General features: G+C 32.3%; 1 protein-coding gene across 2 annotated transcripts; it reads right to left on the minus strand.

Moving 5' to 3' along the window:
* Positions 1-7,244: 7,244 nt before the first annotated feature.
* LOC127800104 (uncharacterized) lies at positions 7,245-19,375 on the minus strand. Of its 2 annotated transcripts, XM_052334539.1 has the most exons (7): positions 19,074-19,375; positions 18,624-18,709; positions 18,186-18,257; positions 15,018-15,293; positions 9,778-9,939; positions 7,979-8,068; positions 7,245-7,870 (listed from the first exon to the last, which is right to left on the minus strand). In XM_052334539.1, exons 1-7 carry the CDS (start codon positions 19,340-19,342, stop codon positions 7,680-7,682), a joined length of 1,146 nt encoding a protein of 381 aa, XP_052190499.1. In that variant the 5' UTR covers positions 19,343-19,375; the 3' UTR covers positions 7,245-7,679. The 2 variants fall into 2 exon arrangements, with proteins under 2 accessions (XP_052190499.1, XP_052190507.1); XM_052334547.1 differs by lacking the exon at positions 9,778-9,939.
* Positions 19,376-20,052: the final 677 nt, after the last annotated feature.

Below are 20,052 nucleotides of genomic sequence, written 5' to 3' on the forward strand. Positions count from 1 at the left end.
ATAAATAAGCGGTGATCTCAGTTTGAATGGAGAATATTAGATTTAGCTTTGCGATTTCTTTTTCTTCTCTTGCCTTGTGACTCTTCGGTACTTGAACAATAAATCTTTGAGAGTTTTGGAATGCTTGAAAATTAGATTGAAAGCTTTGGACGTGCAATATGTGTAATGGATACTCAAAAAATGAGTTTGGGGGTATTTATAAGCATTTTAGCCACTAAAGAAATGATTAATATGAGATTTGAAATTCAAAAAATGTTTAGGTTTTCTTAAACAATAAAAAAACATGTCTCACTTTTAATTCAAAATAAATTTACTTTTTACTTGAGAAATTAAGATTTGAAAATTCAAATATATGCTTTTGAGACATAAATGATTAAAACAAGAAACATGTCTAAGAACAATCTCCTTTAATTCAAAATAAATTTACTTTTGCATGAGTAAGAGAAAATATGTTTAAAATTAATTCTCTTTAATTTAAAATAAATTTACTTTTTGTATGAAAAAGAGAAAACATGTCTAAAAGTAATTATCCTTTAATTCAAAATAAATATACTTTTTGTATAAGTAATAAAAATATTTATCAATAAATTAAAATTCAAACATAAACTTTTAAGACATAAATGATCAAAAGAAGAAAACATGTTTAAAGACAATCCATCTTTAATTCAAAATAAATTTACTTTTTGTTTCCACTTTTAATTCAAAATATTTTTTTTATATAAGAAAAAAATACATTTATATCATAAAAATATTTTTATTAATCATTAAAATTTAATTAATATGAGTAAGTTGGCTCAACAATCATCTTAATCTATTTTAATATTATGATTTAATGAGGAAATTATATTATAAGGGGTAAAAGGAAAATTATAAAACTTTGGAATCTAAGAATAATTTTTGAATTCTTTCAAACTCTCAGGTTCATAACATACCTAAAAACGATGAGTGAGGGTCACTGACACTTTTCATCCTTACCTTCCTTATTTTTTCCTAATGCTCTTTTTTCTCTTTTGTTTCTCTCGTTTCTCAATTACTTTTCCCTTCCCTCACCATTGTTTATTTTCTTACCTACACATGTTCTAATCAATTTCATTCTTGACTCCTATTAGATTTATTTTGGTCCTTGTAAAAAGCTTTTTATACCCTAACTTAGGTGTATCAAGGTCCCATGGATCCTCGAAGGTTGAGTTACCTATGGGACTTTGGACAACAAATCTAAGTGTTAGGTCTTTTTTATCCACATTTGGGAGAAAAATAAAAATACTAAGCCCTTTGCCTTGCCTTAGTCATTACGACGACGAAAGATGATTTGGTATGATACACTGATTTTTGTTTGGGTTGTTAGACAAACGATTGAACCATGGTATCTATCTAGTCCTTTTGTTATTGATTTTCTATTTTGTTTCCTTTTTTTGTTAGGTTTAAGTTGTTATCTCTCTTGGTTAGAATTATTATTATTTTTATTATGCCCTATCTCTTGTTTTTTTAGGATTTTAAAACTAATTTAGTTGTCCTTTTTGTCATGCAAAAGTTAATGCTACTCCTAGATTTTTCAAAAGTTATGCACTTGGTGCTTTACTTTTAGAGAGCATTTGATAAGAGAGAAGTTTTTAAATTTTTAAGATTCATAATTCTTGAGAATTCTTAAAAGTATTTGATTTTCAGGATTTATACAATTCTATGTTTGGTTAGATTTAAATATTCTCAGAAATGTTGAGTATTCTTTTTTGGGAATCTTACATTCCTATATTTGGTTTAAATACAACATTCTTGAAAATTCATGTTCTTTTTTAAAATTACCCTTATTTGATTTTTTGTTTAAAAATCATAAATTTCTTCTACTATATAAAATATTAGGACTCACAATATCTCTAGAAAGTAAAAAAAAATGTCATTTTTTATACATTATATATATATATGCGTGTGTGTATATATATATAATATATATGTTTGTATGAATATCCACTTTAATATATATAAAATATTTTATAATAAATATATTATAATATATATATATTTATATTTAATATATAACATATATAATATGTTTGTATGGGGTTATAAAAGGGTAAGGGGTGTTTTAGTTTTTTTCTTTGTTAAAAATATTTTCAAGTCCATGAAAAATTTGGATTTTCAACCCCCATAGAAATCTTTTTGTTGGAAAGTTGCTCAAAAATCATTCTCGAGAATCTTATTTCCTAGAATTCTTTTTATAAAAAAGTTATACCAAACATAGGAATATAGATTTCTAACCTAACATTTCCAAAAATTTTAAAATTTCTTCAATACCAAATGTCCCCTTAGAATTTTACTAAAATTTTGTTAGAACAGTAGGTGTTATGGCACACACCAAGAGGGGGGTGAATTGGATATTTTAAAAATCTTGATAGAAATTGAAAACTTTTTGACTTAATTGAGGTTTTAGTGATTTAAAACATAGAACATATAAAATGACAAATGTAAAGCAAGAAGAATAAATAAGACAAAGGATTTATAGTGGTTCGGCTTAAACCAAGCCTAATCCACTACCTTAGCTCTCACTAAGGATTTTAAAACAATTCACTAAAACCTCATATTTACACAAGTAGGCCCTCTAGCTACACAAGCTAGGAAATACAACCTCCTACTTAAACCAAGTAGGCCCTCTAGCTACACAAGCTAGGAAAAACAAGAAGTATACAATTGGAGAGAATCTAAGAGATGAATCTCTTAGTTACAATGTCTCTCAAAAATGATATAAAGCTTGAAATGAATAATTACAAGTGAAGATCAAAGCCTTGAAGAGAGAAAATTAAAGCACAGTCAATATAAATACAAATGTGTATATGATGTAAGCTCAAATAATTTTCTTTCCATCCATTAGCCTTCTCTTGATCATCCATGACTTGTATTTATAGGCTTCCCAAAAGATTGAAGAGAAATGTAGCCGTTTGTGACCGTTGGAGTTGAAAAACTAGCCGTTGGAAGCTTTCTGTAAAAGATATAGTCGACAGAAGAAAATGCATAGTTGACTATTTTTACAAATAAAACAGAACATAGTCGACAGACAAAAACGCATAGTCGACTATCTTATAACACAAAAATCCCATAGTCGACAGATCCTTTTACATAGTCGACTATTGTAAAAATGTGAAGAAATTTTTGAATTCTAAGAACAAAAATAGTCGACAGATGAAAAGCCATAGTCGACTATCCTTACATGATAGTCGACAGACTGAAAAATAGTCGACAGATGAAAACAGCATAGTCGACTATCCTTAAATATAGTCGACTATCCTTAACAGCATAGTCGACTATTCTCAGGCATAGTCAACAGAATGAAACACATAGTCGACTATCCTTTTTATAAAAACTGAAACGATAAATGATAACATGAAAAAGAATATTTTGAATCATAAAATTCTTTAACATTGAAATCTCATAACTTTATTTCATCATCAAAATACAATTATTTTTCATCATCAAAATTATATCAAATGTAAAACATCAAATTTTACCCAAAGGAAAACAATTTTTTTTTTCTTGACCACCTATGGATAAGGTGACAAATATATATAGCCTTTGTTGGGGGCATAGTACCACAAATATTGTCACGAGGCCAAAGAGTAATTAATGTATAAATACAACTATATACATGCATGCATATTAGCCTAACTCCAATCAAAATATAATGCTCAAAGTAAAAAAAAAAAATACAAAAAATATGTATATCTCCTAATTTTTACAAAACTACCACACTAATTTTAAAATACAAAAAATATGTATATCTCCTAATTTTTACAAAACTACCACGCTAATTTTATTCTTACTCCTAAATATTGGGGTCATTTTTATAAAAACTATAAATAAATTTTAAATACTGTATAAAATTTAGTGTATATTCTGATTCCCAACAAGCATTCACTCTGGGGTAGGGTATTTGACCCAACACCACCCTCATGTATTCGAAAAATACATTTTTTTAGTTACTTAATAAATGAATTTAAGTATTAGTTTTGAGTTGTAATTAGAATTAACATTTTGTAACATACGATGGTGTAACATTAATTTATCAAATGTGATTGACTTCAGGGTTGGGTTTATGCTTGAACAATTAGGGTGTGTTTGATTGCATTTTTTAGAATTTTTGGTTAGAAAACAAAAATCACCCAACACTCTTAAAAAATGAATTCTATGAAAAAAAAGCTTTAAATACTTATACCATATATTTTTTTTCATAAAAAAGTTAAAAGTGTTTGATTATTTTTATAAAAAATATTGTAATAATTACACATTTTCTATGATAAATGTGTCTAATCAAACACACTCTTAGAGTCCGTACCAGAGCACTAGTAATTATCATATGGTTTTTAAGCATTATTACAAGTTTGGGTTTGTTATATTTTTTCTTATGTGTCTTTTTTTTTATTTTTTTCATTCTCGTCTTGAAATTTGTTATAAACCAAACTGAGTATAATTAATACTTAATAGATTCTTATTACTCATATTACTCAATGAGAATAAGATAAAAGAAGTGAGTATATTATTTTGATGGGTGTTATTTGTTAATAGTTTTTATTTTTTATTTTTTTTAGTTTTGATGATAAGAAATTTATAATTACTATCTTTCAATTACAATTACTATGTACCTTCGAAATTGACCTAATAAACATTTAAAACATGATGACTATGAGTTCTATATTTTTAAAACGATGAGGCTCAATAGTACAATTTTTTTTTTTTTTTTTAACACATGCAACCTAAAACTAAAAATTGGAGAAAAAGAGGTTGTTGAAAGAACACAATTCAAGCACGTGATTTTTTCTTATAATTCCATGGCAGCCCTAAGTATTGGACTTCAAAAAGAGATAATTAATTGGATGGCCTCCATGACATGACATGACGGGTTTTGAGTATTAAAATTCCAACTTTTATGACTTCAACTAAAGGGTTTGTCCACCCACCCATTGACTAGGAATAACGAATATATATTATTAAATACATCTAGGAAACAGATGTTTTTTTTATATTTATTTATCTTGTTCTTGTGGAAGGAAAATGATATTGTCAATGGCAACATATTAAGGGTTGGATTTCCTATGATTTGGCCATTTGTACCAAATATTGAGAGTAAATTGTAACAAATTATGTTAATTAAATTAAACCTACTTTCACTTTTGTTTATTTTGAAGACTTTAAAAATTAAATTGTAATGTGACAAATGAATTTTTAGATTTTGTGATCCCTAAGTCTCTGACTTGAGGTTCAAAATGGTCATATGTACTGGCTTTAGCTTAAGGGATGACATAACATTAATAGTTTGTTTGGTATGTGCCCTTTGTTTGGTTTTTATTATTAGAAATTCATAAAAAAAATTTGGGTTTGTCGTAGCATTTAGAAAAAAAAAAAAATTAACTTATGAAAGAGGCCAAAAGCCCATTAATTAATAAGCAACTTCTGAAATTATTGCATTAAACACTCTATAAACTTTTTATAAGAAAATCTTTAAAAAAATCCATAAATTTAAACTTAAATTCTACCCTAAAACTATGCTTCATATATAGCACGTTGATCTCGTTTGAGTGACATTTGGAAATACTTTTTGTTATTGCCCACATCAGTTAACGATGACAAAGAGCACAATATATATATATATATATATATTTGTATGTGGGACAGGGCATTATAATTTAATATGACATGTGACAAACCATGGACAAATTCAATAATTTAATATGTGACAACATAATTGAGAAGGCTTTCATAATGCAACACGGGCACAAATTCAAACTACAATGGGTCAATTTAATTATATTTATTTATGGATAATATGTTGGATCCTTAATCTAATATGGGCTCATATGTGAATAATTATGTATTGTGAGCTGTCAAATAATCTAAGCCCAATTAGAAGTGACCTGTTAAGTTTTGGGTTTTAATGTATCTAATAAGGTGTGGGCTTTTAATGTGTAGATACTTAAAGGATAATTATGTTTTCTTGATGGGTTGAAACATGATTATCAATAGGGTAACGGGCTGTTACCTCTATAAATACAGTGGTTATGGTCCCCAAGTCAGACGAACGAATTAGCTCTATTTCTGTATCCCATCATTAGAAATAAGTTACAGAGAGAAACTTAAAGGATTCTCTCAGAAATTCGTATTGATTTGGAAGGCTCGTCGCACGGATCAAAAGAGATATAATTGTTATGGATTCATGTACGTTTTCGTTTATTGTTTATTTATTTTTGATGATTTGACATGATTACTCTTGAGTTTAGGTGATAGTTTTCACAAAAGATTCAAAGTTTACAACATAATAATCAAACTTAACTATATGCTAAGTTTGTCATAACATGTTTTTTATAAAAAAAAAAAATTGTTAATCTTAAAATTTTATATTTAAATCATTTTAATCTAACACAATCATATTACAAGATTAAAATTTTGTAAAGACACTCAATACAATTTTCAAAAGTAGGTAAAGTGTTGGTGAAATTGTAAGTGTAAAATAATTTATTTAAGGGTTTTTAAATATCTAAAATTTTCATTTGTAAATTGATTTTTTGATACTTAACCCTCTTAACTTTTTTTTTTTTTTTTGGACTTGAAATTTGATCGACCTTTGAAAAGTGCATTGAGTATCTTTGCGAAATTTTTTTATATGAATATTTATAGCTTAGGTAAGTTTAAAATATTCGGGTATGTTTTTATAAGGTTAATAAAAAATTAATTAAAAGTGTATGTTGTAACAAAGCTCGAGTATATTTATAAAATTATGTCTTATATTATTTATAATTAAAACAAAACAAGCATTTGGATTTAATTTTTTAATCTAAATAAAAAAATTTACAGCCTTAAACCTAGAAAGACCATTTATTCTGATGATTATCTTTCCCAAAGAACAAAAGGACAGTTGATGTAGGCCAAAGCAGTTTAAAATTTTGACATTCTATGCACAAATAAACAAATTGTTTGAAAAAAAGAAACAACTAAAAGATTCGAGCACTACATTTTAAGTCCAAGTGTCCAACTCGTGTCACAACATAGAAATTCTTCAAGAGTGAAATGTAAATGAACAATATGTTACAATATCCCTAATTACATTTTAATTTGGACGGCAACTATGAGCCTGTTTGGTAAAAATACAACAGTTTTTATCTGCTTTCTTGGCAAAGTAGTGTCTGATAAACAGGTTAAGATACTTTTAAACAAAAATAGGTCCTTCATATTTAAAAAAAAAAAAAAAAAAAAAACACAAACAATACAATCAATTATGCACTTTTAGCATTAATATGCCACAACAGTATACAAAGTTACTAAACGCTACTTTTATTAACACTACTTTCACACAGCACAATAACCACAGCAAAACACCACCAAACAGACCCTATATCTTCTCACTGGGTCAGCAAGACTGTCATTTTCAGCAAGGTTGGGCAACATTTTCAAATAAGCAAGGCAGAGTCAATATAGATAATATCATCAGCATTTTTGAAACCATTTTCAAATATTGTTTCTGGGTGCAGCAGGAAACAGCCCCATGTTTTCACAACCCCTGCAGTGTAATCCCTCAAAACCCAGTAAATGATCTGTGCTACCCTCAAGAATATGATGAACACTCCATCAAAGGTTGCTCCGAAAAAAGAAAACAGAAAACAAAAAACGAAAACGAAAACAAAAACCAAAACCTTCAGTTGTTAGTCATCTCCCCAAGCATCATCCCTCATGTTCTGTCTGGAAACGATTCGGTTCCTTCTGGCTTCTTCCTGTTTTCTCAGCTCTTTGGAACCGAAGTTTGTAGATGGAAGCTTTATCCCCATTCCCTGAGCAATAAGCCTTCTGGCAGTGCTCGTTGATGTCTCGGGCCTTATACGTGGAGGGTCCAGATCTGAAGAGGTGATACAATTAATGTTACTATTGAGCGCACTCCAGCAAGGACCAAACACTCTTTAAGGAGGATGAAAATGCAGCAGATAGAGCCATTATCATATGGTACCTCTTGGAGGGATTGACTTCAAGAGCACATCCTCCTCCTCAAGTACACGGACAGTGAATGTACACTGGATCCGATTACATGCCTCAAGTGCTGCATTATCATAAATTCATAATGTTATAGTACCTTGAGCTCAAGCTTAAAACATACTTTGGACCATATGGTAAATCACAACAATGACAATCTACCCAATATGGCTGAATGTGAAAGATGGAACGTGAAATATATCAACTGTGAAGCAAAACAAAGTATTTGTAATGAAAATGAGAAAAGAGACAAAATCAGGGTAATTTGAAAAGGACAATACATAAAACTCCATATGTCATATCTATCATAGCCAGTTGAACCCAGGAAAGGGGAGGATACGTAGGTGGTCAAACAAAAATGTATTAAAAAAGATGAAATGAATGATACAACTTATTATGGTTTCGTTAGAAAAAGATCTTTGATATAGCACAATAAAACAGGATATAAAACGCTCCTTGCTTTGTGAGGGTTGGAGACTGATTGTTTTTGCATGCAGTCTTACACTTCGAAAAGAAGCTGTCTCCACAAGTTCAACCCATAAAAAGGAGCAACCTCTCTATTGCTATAAAGGCCCACCCTCAAGACAATCATCATTAATTGCACCTTATCCTTACTGGGGGAGGGTCAGTGACACGGTATGCATAACGTCAATTGACTTTTAAAAGTCACATTAACAATACAAATTCATGAAAATGAACAATGTGGCAAAATTTTATGACAGATGCCTTTCATGACACGGCCCTCTAGTGAGGGAATGATGAGATAAAGTTCCAAGATGCTGATGAATGAAGATAACTAAAATGGTTGCGTTCCATCACATAGTTGATATCTTAAAACCAACCCAAGTTATTGGAAGAAAGTTTCCGTTGAGTTGGGTTGAGAGAACCACATGGGATACCAAGAAGACAGAAGGCTACTCTCACCCACTAGTTTGATCACTTCTAAGATTAAGGTTTGGATTAGAATTGCCCCTGATAGAAAGAAGGGAATGGAAGTGGCAGGGTATGATAATGTTTCTAGTGCGTAATTCATACTAGGTATTATAGTCTTTATGTTTTACATTCATGATTCAATCATTCAATAGGATTGGAACAAGAATTTCAATATTAACAAATAGGAATATTGATAGAGAAGCATTTGTCGTCATGTTTGGCATTCTTTCAGGGAGATGCAGATGTGCAAGTGAACAAATAATAATAGACATAAAGCACCGATGATTCTCCACCCAGCCATGATTCTTTGTGCTTTACATAAAATAGCAATCAGAAGTCACAATTCCAGCTAACAGTTAAGGCAACTGATACAAGTGCTACTAAGCACTACCACACTACATATCTCAGCCATAGTATGCATTCCACCTTGGAAGTGGTACTCTCATCAAGTGGTGCACTAGATCTATTATGAAGAAGAGAACCATCCCTCTAATGGAGCGGGATTTGAAGAGAAGTTGGTGAATGCAGAACCAACCATTCAGCTAAATAGCAGTATTGATCGAAGAGAAAACTCCGTACACAAACCCAAGCCAAAGTAGGCACCTATCTAAGTTAGAGTAGAATCTTGTATCAGTCTAATTATCTAAGTTCAACAAACAGTACTCGACTCTTATCACAAGAGAACACCAACTGATTATACAAAATAAGTAACAAAAGAATGACCATCAAAAAAGTGCAAAATTTAGGTACTTTTTTTTCACTATACCAGAAAATGTCTATTATCTGATCTTTAAATCAATTCACAAGCTAAAATACAAAACTATTGGTAAAATATAGCATTACCAATTTTTTGTGTTCTAAACACTGCAAGTGCAGTAGTGTCATTGATCCAACGAATCACAAATCCCTGGTTTTTGAAGTTCTCCAACAGCTTCTCTAAGTCAGCTGTTTTGGTACTTGGAGGAAAGTCAGCAAGAACAAGAGCGTGACTCACACCATATTTCACTGCAAACATGGGAACAAACCTTTCATATCCAAAGCAGCACACAAGGAATGAACTCTGACAATGTAATCTTAAAACCTATCACATAGTTCTTATTTTCTGTAAAGTCCTTGTTTTCTTAACTAGACATGGTCTTGAAAGAAATGACCATGAGACGTAACAGTTGAACCACAACTCACACTGAACTTGTTAATAATGCTTTGAATAACAATAAAGAGATAATGGTTGAATTATATAAATTTCCAAAATTTGAAGCATAAAAACCAAAATGCCCAGGGTTAGCAATTTCCTCAAGGATTCCCTGCTTCATGCAATTGGTAACCCAGAATATCATGGGGAACCAATAAAGAACAACCAAAGCATTCAATCATTTCTGAAGCACATCTGACTAATTTTATCAGCTCCATCCAAAAAAAAAAAAAGGCATGTCAAAAAGCAAGGATTAAAATGTCATTCTGATGTATTGTTTCAGTTAACCTAGAAAAGAAACTGCTTCAGAAACATCTTAGAAACAAAACAGAGATGATAACAACTATTACAGACATATCAAAGTGTCTGAAGGTAAAATGAAAACCTATGCAAATTAATGTTCATAAAAACGCATTGATTAATAGCCACACACACACACACAAAAAAAAAAAAAAAAAGTCAATGGTTAAATGCTTTAACATGCTTTGGATCCAAACATCCTTTTGCATAAGGCACACTAATCAATTAGATTGTAAATTCAACACAAAGCTAGAACATATACCAAGCAAATCAGCCTTATTAAGTACACTTGTATTCTATGTAAGTTCCAACAAGATTTTACAAAATTATCAGAAATGCAAATGACTATAGTTTTAGTTTTATCAAAGATTAAGTTGTTCATAAGCATAGGAGATCCTCGATGCAAGCATCTTGAAGTTCTTTTCCATTACCAAAACCAAGGATAAGAAGTAAGATTTAATAAAGATCAATGATTATTAGATACTCATAAACAGAAAGTCTAAATAACAGTTGAAAAGAGTGGTTCAAAAAATTTGTTAGCTTTAAGTGATAGAGGAATATGGAACAAGAATGAAGTATTTCAGTGTAAGGTATATATAAGGACAAAGCAAGAGATCTAAGACTTCAATCATATCCATGAGTTTTGGCTTTGTATTTCTTATCTAAAATAAATTTATGATTCTCTTTTTTCTTTAAGAGTCTCTCTGAAACAAAAAGGTGAATAGGCCATTAAGTATTACGAATGCATGTCATACCAACCCGTTGTTCTAGAGATGTTTCATAGAGTTTTGAGGCCACTACACTTCGGTGAGAAACAGTGAATTTTTTTATTTTCTTTATCTCTGTGGCGCAGTCTCCTAGAAAATTCAGCCATTTTGATAGAATGAAATTATTTTTTTGCCCTTTATCAAAACAGGAGCTTCAAATAAAGTATCATTCATTAAAATGTCTCATTCATTGCACAATTTACAGCTCTAAGATTATTAGAAATTTTATTATTAAAAGATGATAATGGATCTATAAACCTGAAATGACTGCCTTTGCTCGGCAGCTTACAAACACAAGCATATTTTGCTAAGATAAAAAAGAAAAGCCTTAATTTAGTACAATGCTAATGTGTGGTGTTTGATATTTTATTCTTTCCTACAAGGCTAATGTGTTCCAAAACAATTATACCATTATGTCTTAATCATAAAGTGGGGTGTATGATATGTGTGTTGGAAAAGGTTGACGAAGATATGGATGCATGGAGTTTTTTAGCATTCAGCACACATCATCACAGGAAACTCAAAACAGTACTAGCATGTATAACCCGCATTTACTAGAAAAGAATATATTATAGTAATTAATTATTAATATTTTGAAGGATTTATATTAATTAATTTGATAGGTAATTTACTAAGTTTTGAAAGGTCCATACTTCCTGGTAGATTTTCAAGTTTTCTGTCTTTCTAAAGATTCTTGTACATTATCTAACTAAGACTAACTAATATTTTGTTTATACATTTCTTCACAGTCCATTAACTGTTGAAGAAAGGAGATACGAAAATACTTCTTGTTGCACCGAAGGGAGATAGGATGATAAGAAGAGGTTTGAACGATTCAAAATTAAAGCAAGCTGAGACTATAAAGAAGGGATAAGAAGTTAGAGATAAAGTAGCTCCATAAAGATAGGATGGGACAATTAAGTTTAAAATCCTATCTTATCTCCCATCTTATCTGTTGTATCCTATTTTAATTTGTATTTTGTATTCCTATATTCTAGGAGCAAACTGAGGCCTGCTCATGTATAAATACCTCATCTATGTTCAATACAAATTGGGAAAACAGTTCATTTGTTCATCTCCAATTATCCCTAAGGTGTTTCTACTTAGGTTTTTTTGTTTTGTTCATGGTATCAGAGCCACTGACCTTGTGGCTGACTTCTTATCCTTCCCTTTCACCAAGCAGTGGTTTTACAATGGCTAGCAATCCACCAAGTGAGACTTCCACTACCAGCCTTACACCCACCAGAACCACACCAATTCCAGCTGTTCTGATTTCTCTAGACAGCCATACCCTTCAAATCAGACATAAGCTGAATGGGACTAAATGGTCTTAATCAATTTTGTTGGTCATTAAAGGGAAAGGAAAAGTGAGATACCTAACCGGTGCCACATCTATGCCAGATCCTGAAGCGGCCACTTATGGAGTTTGGCATGCAGAGAATTCAATTGTTATGGCTTAGCTCATTAATTCCATGGAGCCAAAGATAGGCAAAACCTATCTATTCTACAAGACATCCAAGGAGGTATGGGAGGCAGTGCAAGTTCTCTACTCAGATATGGAGAACGCGACTCAATGTTTTGAAATCTAGTCAGCCATTTGGACAAGAAGACAAGATAATCTTTCGGTTACTAAGTACTATAACTTGTTGAATGAATTATGGTAGGAAATTAACCTATTTTATGACATTAGATGGGAGTGCACTGAAGACGGAGTCAAATACAATAAAATGGTGGAGAAAAAACAGGTGTTTGATTTTCTTCATGGCCTTATTTCTGACCTAGACGAGGTATGAGGAAGACTACTGGGGACTAAACCATTCCCATCAATCCGGGAGGTGTTTGTAGAGATAAGAAGAGAGGAAAATCGTAAGAAGGTAATGATGAACTCATTTTCTACAAGTGAGAATAATACTCAAAATTCAGCCCCGGCTACTTCTAAACTAAAAACATCACCACTATGTGGTGAATCACAAAGAGATAAACAGTGGTGTGATCACTGTCATGAGCCCTATCATACTAGAGAAACTTGCTGGAAAATTCATGGTAAGCCAACAAACTGGAAGGCAAAGAATCCAAAGAAGGTGACTCAAACAGCCTATATAACGGAATCTGAGGAAGGCAAAACCACTAACCTCACCTTAACAATGGATCAATTGGAGATACTCCATTAGGTATTAAATCAAACAAAGGTCGCAAAGTCATCTGATTTAGCTGAATCTCCTAAACTGACTGTGTCACTAGCAAAACAAGGTACATCCTATCAGTGTCTCTTATCTAAAACTATGTCTACTAACGTGTGGATTGTAGATACAAGAACCTCAGATCATATAACAGTCTCATTACATGGATTGTCATCCTATAAACTGTGTGATAGGGTTACAACTGTGACAATGGCTGATGAGACAATGTCTTATGCTAAAGGAGAAGGATAAGTATATATGGTTAACCTGCATTTAAAATTTGTTCTATATGTGCCTAATTTGAAGTGTAACCTATTGTCCATCAGTAAGCTAACAAAGGACAAGAATTGCAAAGTGACATTTCTTCCATTTCATTGTATTTTCCAGGACCTAACTTCAGAGAAGATGATTGACAATGATGAGGGAAAAGAAGGTCTTTATTATGTCAATAGAGCAGTCTATATTTCTACTTCATCTAGGTTACATAACAAATCTTCTCTTTCTACTGTCTCAGATTTCAATATCCAGTTTGTCACAAACAGTTAGGTCATCCTAGCTTTAGGTATTTGAAAATCTTGTATCCTCATTTGTTTATTAATAAAGAGAGTGATTGTTTTCAATGTGAGCAGTGCATACTTGCTAAACAAACTAAAGTCTCACCTCCTATTCATTCTTACCAACCCTCCAAGCCATTTTATTTGGTGCATAGTGATGTATGGGGACCAATAAGAATTCCTAATCTAACCAACAGATGTTGGTTTGTCACTTTCATAGATGATCATACCAAGGTTTGTTTGGTTTTCCTAATGAAGGAAAAATCTGAAATTCATACAATTTTCAAAAAATTCCACCAAATGGTATGCAACGTATTTCAAACTTCAATCCATATCCTTTGATCAGATAATGGTAGGAAATATTTCTCAAATGAGTTTAACACCTATTTGAGTGAACATGGAATTCTTCATCAAAGTACTTGTCCATATAATCCACAACAAAATAGAGTGGTTGAGAGAAGGAATTGCCACCTCCTTGAAACTGCCCGATCCTTAATGTTTACAAGTTCAATTCCTAATTCGTATTGGGGAGAGGCAATTCTTACAACTGCATAGCTTATCAATAGGCTTCCTACCAGGGTTCTAAAGTTTAGGACTCCCTTGAGCACTCTCCTTGCTAACCATGCATTACATACTAGAATGCTTAATTCACTATCACCAAAGATCTTTGGTTGTTTAGCATTTGTGCATAACTATTCTTTACTTCACTCCAAATTGGAACCTAAGTCTATGAGATGTGTGTTTGTTGGCTACTCTCCAACACAACAAGGTTACAAGTGTTATTGTCCTAACACTAGAAAATTTGTTGTCTTAATAATGATTAACTTATCAACAGAAGTTATTCATAGGTTCATAAATGAATTTTTATGTTCTCTGCATGTCCCAAATTCTTCTGAATAATAACTAAATGAAGTAATTTCCCATAGGTTCTTGTACATTTATGCTAGCAATAGTATTTTCAACAAACTTCCAAGATGAATAGGGAACTGAGACAGTAAGACCATAAGAAAACAAAAAATGATTTAACAAGCATAAATGTGACAGTATATAGATGTGAAGGCTTAAAATGCATTAAAAAGTGATGACATACAATTTCTTGTTTGGGTATCTCCTTCTGCACTACAACTTTTTTCTGAACTATCTCCTTCTGGATTATGGCTCAAAGCTTCATTCTCTAAAGATTCTATAACAGAGCCATAAGATTGCTGGTCACTATACAAGCCATCACTAGTGTATGAGAATTTTCCCCTTCCACGCCTCTTAGGATTTTGGGCTTTATTATCTTGCAGTGAAAGCTTTGAGACTTCAGGTAAGCATTGTGAAGAAAGTAAGTCCTCTGGGGCACAATCTGCAATAGCTTCCCAATCTGCAGGTTTCAGAACATTAACTTGGTTAGTAAATCAACATGTAATATTGGGGATAATTAGACAGCAGGCTTATCATCAGTTAAACTTCCACCCAGTCAGCCTCCCTGAAAAGGCTGTTTTGTTGCTAAGAGAGAATAAAATTTAATTGAACCAACAAAAGCCTAAATAAAGACCCAGACATGAAGTAGCCAGTGCACAACAAAAGCCTCTAAAGAAATCTGAAGAACAAATCCTACATAAACCAAACCTAATTAATCATGAGAAAACCAAAGAAATAAGAAGTCCAAATTATAGCCACATCTCTAGCTAAATATGATAAACAACAGCAAAGCCAAAAACCTACCTTCCTGACCATCTCCATCACAAGCCTACATCCCACAAGGTGAGTTCAACTACATGAATTCTAGCTCTTCACTCGTCTCTATCCATGTCCGTATCTTTTGTAAAGTCGTTATCTTATCTCATGTCTAAATCATGTACAAAGGTTTTTTACTAAGTTTTCTTTAGTCTCTCTCTTTATTTTCTGTTGCAAACTATTTCTATGCTATACATTTTCTTCACAGGTGCATTAACCATAAAATACATTCTTCTCCCATGCATTTCTATGCTTTTATTGGCATATTAACCAATCCAATTATTTTACCATTTTTTTTTTCAGAGCTTGCTCGACTTCATTCAGGTAAATATGCATATAGAATTGAAAAAAACCTTCCTAACCATATTACTAAATTTATAAGCCTTCCTGCTAAAAGCCAAATCAAAATATAGCCTGGAGGGAACTTTCAAGTGTAGAACAAGAAAAGCTTCAATTGAACAACCTTCCAAAGATCATGATAAAATTGGCATCTGAGAAGGGATGCTTTTGGGCTCAATTTGCGGCACCGCAAACAAAAAGAAAAAGAAAAAAAAAAAAAGACCCTACAGTCAGACCCTTGTGTCAATCCACACATTTTTTATTTGCAAAATCTTTATTTCATTTCTAGCAACAGAATGAAAGAATAACAAGGGACAGACTCCTTCCATTGACTCCTACAACTAGGTCCCAACTAATCATGTAATGTCTTCAGTGTCCTTGGAAGTCCAAATTGGAAGATAGAAACCATAAACTTGTCATTCCTATTCCTACTTATATAAGGAGTGTGGAGGAATAGCCATCCTGTGATGGAGATCAAGAGTTCAAATTATTGTTAACCATTATCATTCTACTTACGTAAGGGTTTAGTTATTTAGTAATTTTAACAGAGAAGGAATTTATGTATTTGTTTCTCACTTCAGTTTAGAATCCTATTTTGGGAGAAATATGGGTGTTTTCTTTCTGTTTCTTAATGTAATTTGTTTTCCTAGCTTGGTAGGGATGTGAGTTTATAAATACCTCATACGGGTGGGGAATTTTTATTTGATGATTTGAGTATTAAATACAAGGTTTTGCTTCTTCTCTTTCTCTATTTCCGCTCTCCCTTCATCTTTTTCTTCTTTGATTTTACATCACCCCATCTGGCGGTACCAACGCTGCTTTCAACTAGGCTATTGCCACTTATTCTAAGAATAGTACATAACTTCTTATCTACCCCAAACTTGCATCAATAAGCCAATTATCTAATCACACAAGCTTTTAGATCTGTTTTTGTCTCAGCATATAATGTCCAGCTATAACTATAAGATTAATAATGTTTTCCAAAGACAATTAAAACAATCTTCAAGGATATCAATTCACCTACTCCCACCCTTGAACCAATGTATTTTAAGTCTTTGCATTCCAATAAATTTTGCTGGTAAGTACAAAAATAAGCTTCAGGACAAGTATCTCAGTCCACCCTCAACTTCTATATAAAGATGAACCACTTAAACCATGGACTTGCAAATTCTAAGCCAAACAACTTGGACTCTCAGAAGAATAACTTTAAGTACTTCTGATACACTTGCACTCCAAGAAATGCATCTCCCTGCCAAGTTCATAAGCTGAAGAGCACAATTTTTTTCTTTTTCTGGAATAAGTTGATGAGCAAATTCAAACAGGATTTAACCGGACCACAAGAGCCTTAGAGGATGAGAATTGTTATTCTTAATAGATCATAATGAAATGACCAACTTCTTGTAAGACGTTTCTATTACCACTCACTGAGAGATTTTCCACATTAAAGAACCCAACATTGAATAATTAAAATTATAAACTGAAGCCTAATTCCTAAATATTACCTTAACACAAAGGAAAATGACCCATGACTACAAGAGCCGTTAGAGTAATTACCCAAAAATTCCCCATAAATCAACAAAGGAAAATGATATGAGATGGCACTCACTGTCCCATTGAAAAAGCAGCACAAATTCACAAAAAACCGACTGCGTCTATTATGAAATATCATCTAAGGCCCCACTGGCTTAGATTCTAATGTAATCTTTGCACCCCCACTATTGACCATCAAAATCACATGCAATGACTTCATAACTCATCAACCATGAAGGGAGGACACTCATCAGATCTTGACCAGCCTTCTCCTACCTCAACCATAGCCAATGCCTGATGCTACCTGTAAGTTCTACAGGTTCTGCTACATTCCAATATAATATCAAAGCATCCTAATTCACTGCCAAAGAAAACACAGCAGGGAAAGCCTTTAGCATCCGCAGATCTGCAGTCCACCTATGACGACAAATTTGAAACTGAAGCATCTAATTTGCACTATTTTAAGCTGGATATATTCACTGAAGATAAATGGTATTACAACTATCACAAGGAGAACATAAATGTGTATTTAACAATAGAGCAAGTCTCTCATGGAGCAGATATGACTAAGCCAATCACAAATAAAAGTTATTTGGTTGAATGAAATCATGTTCCTCAATGAGGAATGCCATTTAGGAGGAAAGATGATAAAGACATAAAAATATACCATTGTCCAGGGATTCCTCCCGAGGCAAAGAATTGTCAGGTAATACTGATGATTTCTCAGGATGCCGTTCACCTAAGAAAAAATGTAGCCACTAGTACCAATAATCAGTTATTTCCAAGAAATTCATTGAAAACTAAAACAAAACATAAGGAGGTGGATCATCATTTGCACGTGACATCAAGGATCGTAGGCCCCGTTACAAAGTAACCAGTACCCATTACCAAGGAAACGCATTACGCAATCCACCCAAATTATTCAGAATAAGCTTATTTTAAGTTCACCACACTTGCAGAGGTCAAATTAACAAGCGTATGAGATATAGGGGGAAAAAAGATCCCCCCCCCCCCCCCCCCCCCCAAAAAAAAAAAAAAAAAAAAAAAACAAAGAAAGGAAAAAAGAAAGAAAAAGAAACATAACAACTAGGAAGAGAAAATAAACCATGATCATTTGGGAATCCATCACAAGCTGAAGCCTCATAAGGTGTACAATTCTGTCCGAAATCCTCTTTTGCAGTCCCTAAATCCCTGAAAGCCAATGTATCGTTAGACACTAAAAAAAAAAAAAATACAATAAGGACCCAAAAATTGACAGCAATATTTCTTCGGTATTGAAGAAAATTGATCTGCACAAAGAATTATCAAATTTCTAAGTGCACATCACCCAAATTTCGTGTGTATTTTCCAAGAAACCAAACAGAGGAGATGAGGAATAATCAAGAAAAGGAAAAATAACATATATTCTCACATTTCTCATCACATAATGCAAACATATCGAAAAGCCCATATACCAAGATCTTAAATGCTTGTTTTCTTCCATGTTCCCTCTATTTTCATGGCAACCAACCAGAGAGCATTAAGCATAAAAAGAAAAGACGAAATGGGTCCAAACCTTAGAGGAGAACGGGTGCCATCATACCGCTCTCTCACGAGCAGCGCGCGAGAGCGAGCCTCGTCGGCCTTGAGAGAAAAGCCTTTGGCAGAGTAGAGCTTGGCCAAGTCAAAGATAGCGCAGGACAGTTGAAGAGTATCCAATTGCGACGAATTTAGGGTTTCGAGCTTCGAAACGACGGATTCGAGAAGAGAAATCGCTTTATCGACCTCACCAGCGTTAACAAGATCTTCCACAACCTCGCTCCAGTTGCCCTCTTCCCCTTCCATTTTTGCTGCGAACTGGGAACAGAGTTCTCCAAGTCCTCCACTTATATTGTAGAATAAAAAAATAAGGGTAAAGTCAGTCTTTTAATTGAATGGTGAAAAAAAAAAATATAATTATATTTCTTTATTCTTAAAATAAATAAATAAATAAGTAAAAATAATTATATTTATTTTTCACTTTTTACATTTTAAATTGGGGCATGAATGAAATAAAAATACAAAGACCCTTTTTCTTTTTTTTTTTCCATTTTATTATAAAATCATTATCAAATAAGAGAAAAAATCTCCCTTCATTTCTTTTCTCATTCTTCCCCTTTCTCTTCATATTTTAATAATAATTATATAAAATTTTACCCGACTATGATCTATAAGTCAATTTTTTTTTTTATATTTTTAATAGTCATCAAATATCATGCTATATAATAATTTGTTAAAGATAAGATCAAAAGACATAGATTTACATGGATCGAATTGAATTTAGCAGATAATCCATTCATAGCTTATGGAACTAATGATACTATCTTCCTAATGATATTTTCTTTATACAAGCTTTTATGCCAACTATAACTATGGAAATAATAAAAAATAATCTATACTAAATTGGTTAAATTATTATGCTCAATAATAAAAGCAACCGCTAGTCCCATGAATGAAATATCATAATATGTCTAGTTTTTGTCAATTTCAAACACTTCTATGACCAAAGTCCCCAA

This window comes from Diospyros lotus, chromosome 1 (genome assembly GCF_014633365.1).
Source record: "Diospyros lotus cultivar Yz01 chromosome 1, ASM1463336v1, whole genome shotgun sequence".
Lineage (NCBI taxonomy): Eukaryota > Viridiplantae > Streptophyta > Magnoliopsida > Ericales > Ebenaceae > Diospyros > Diospyros lotus.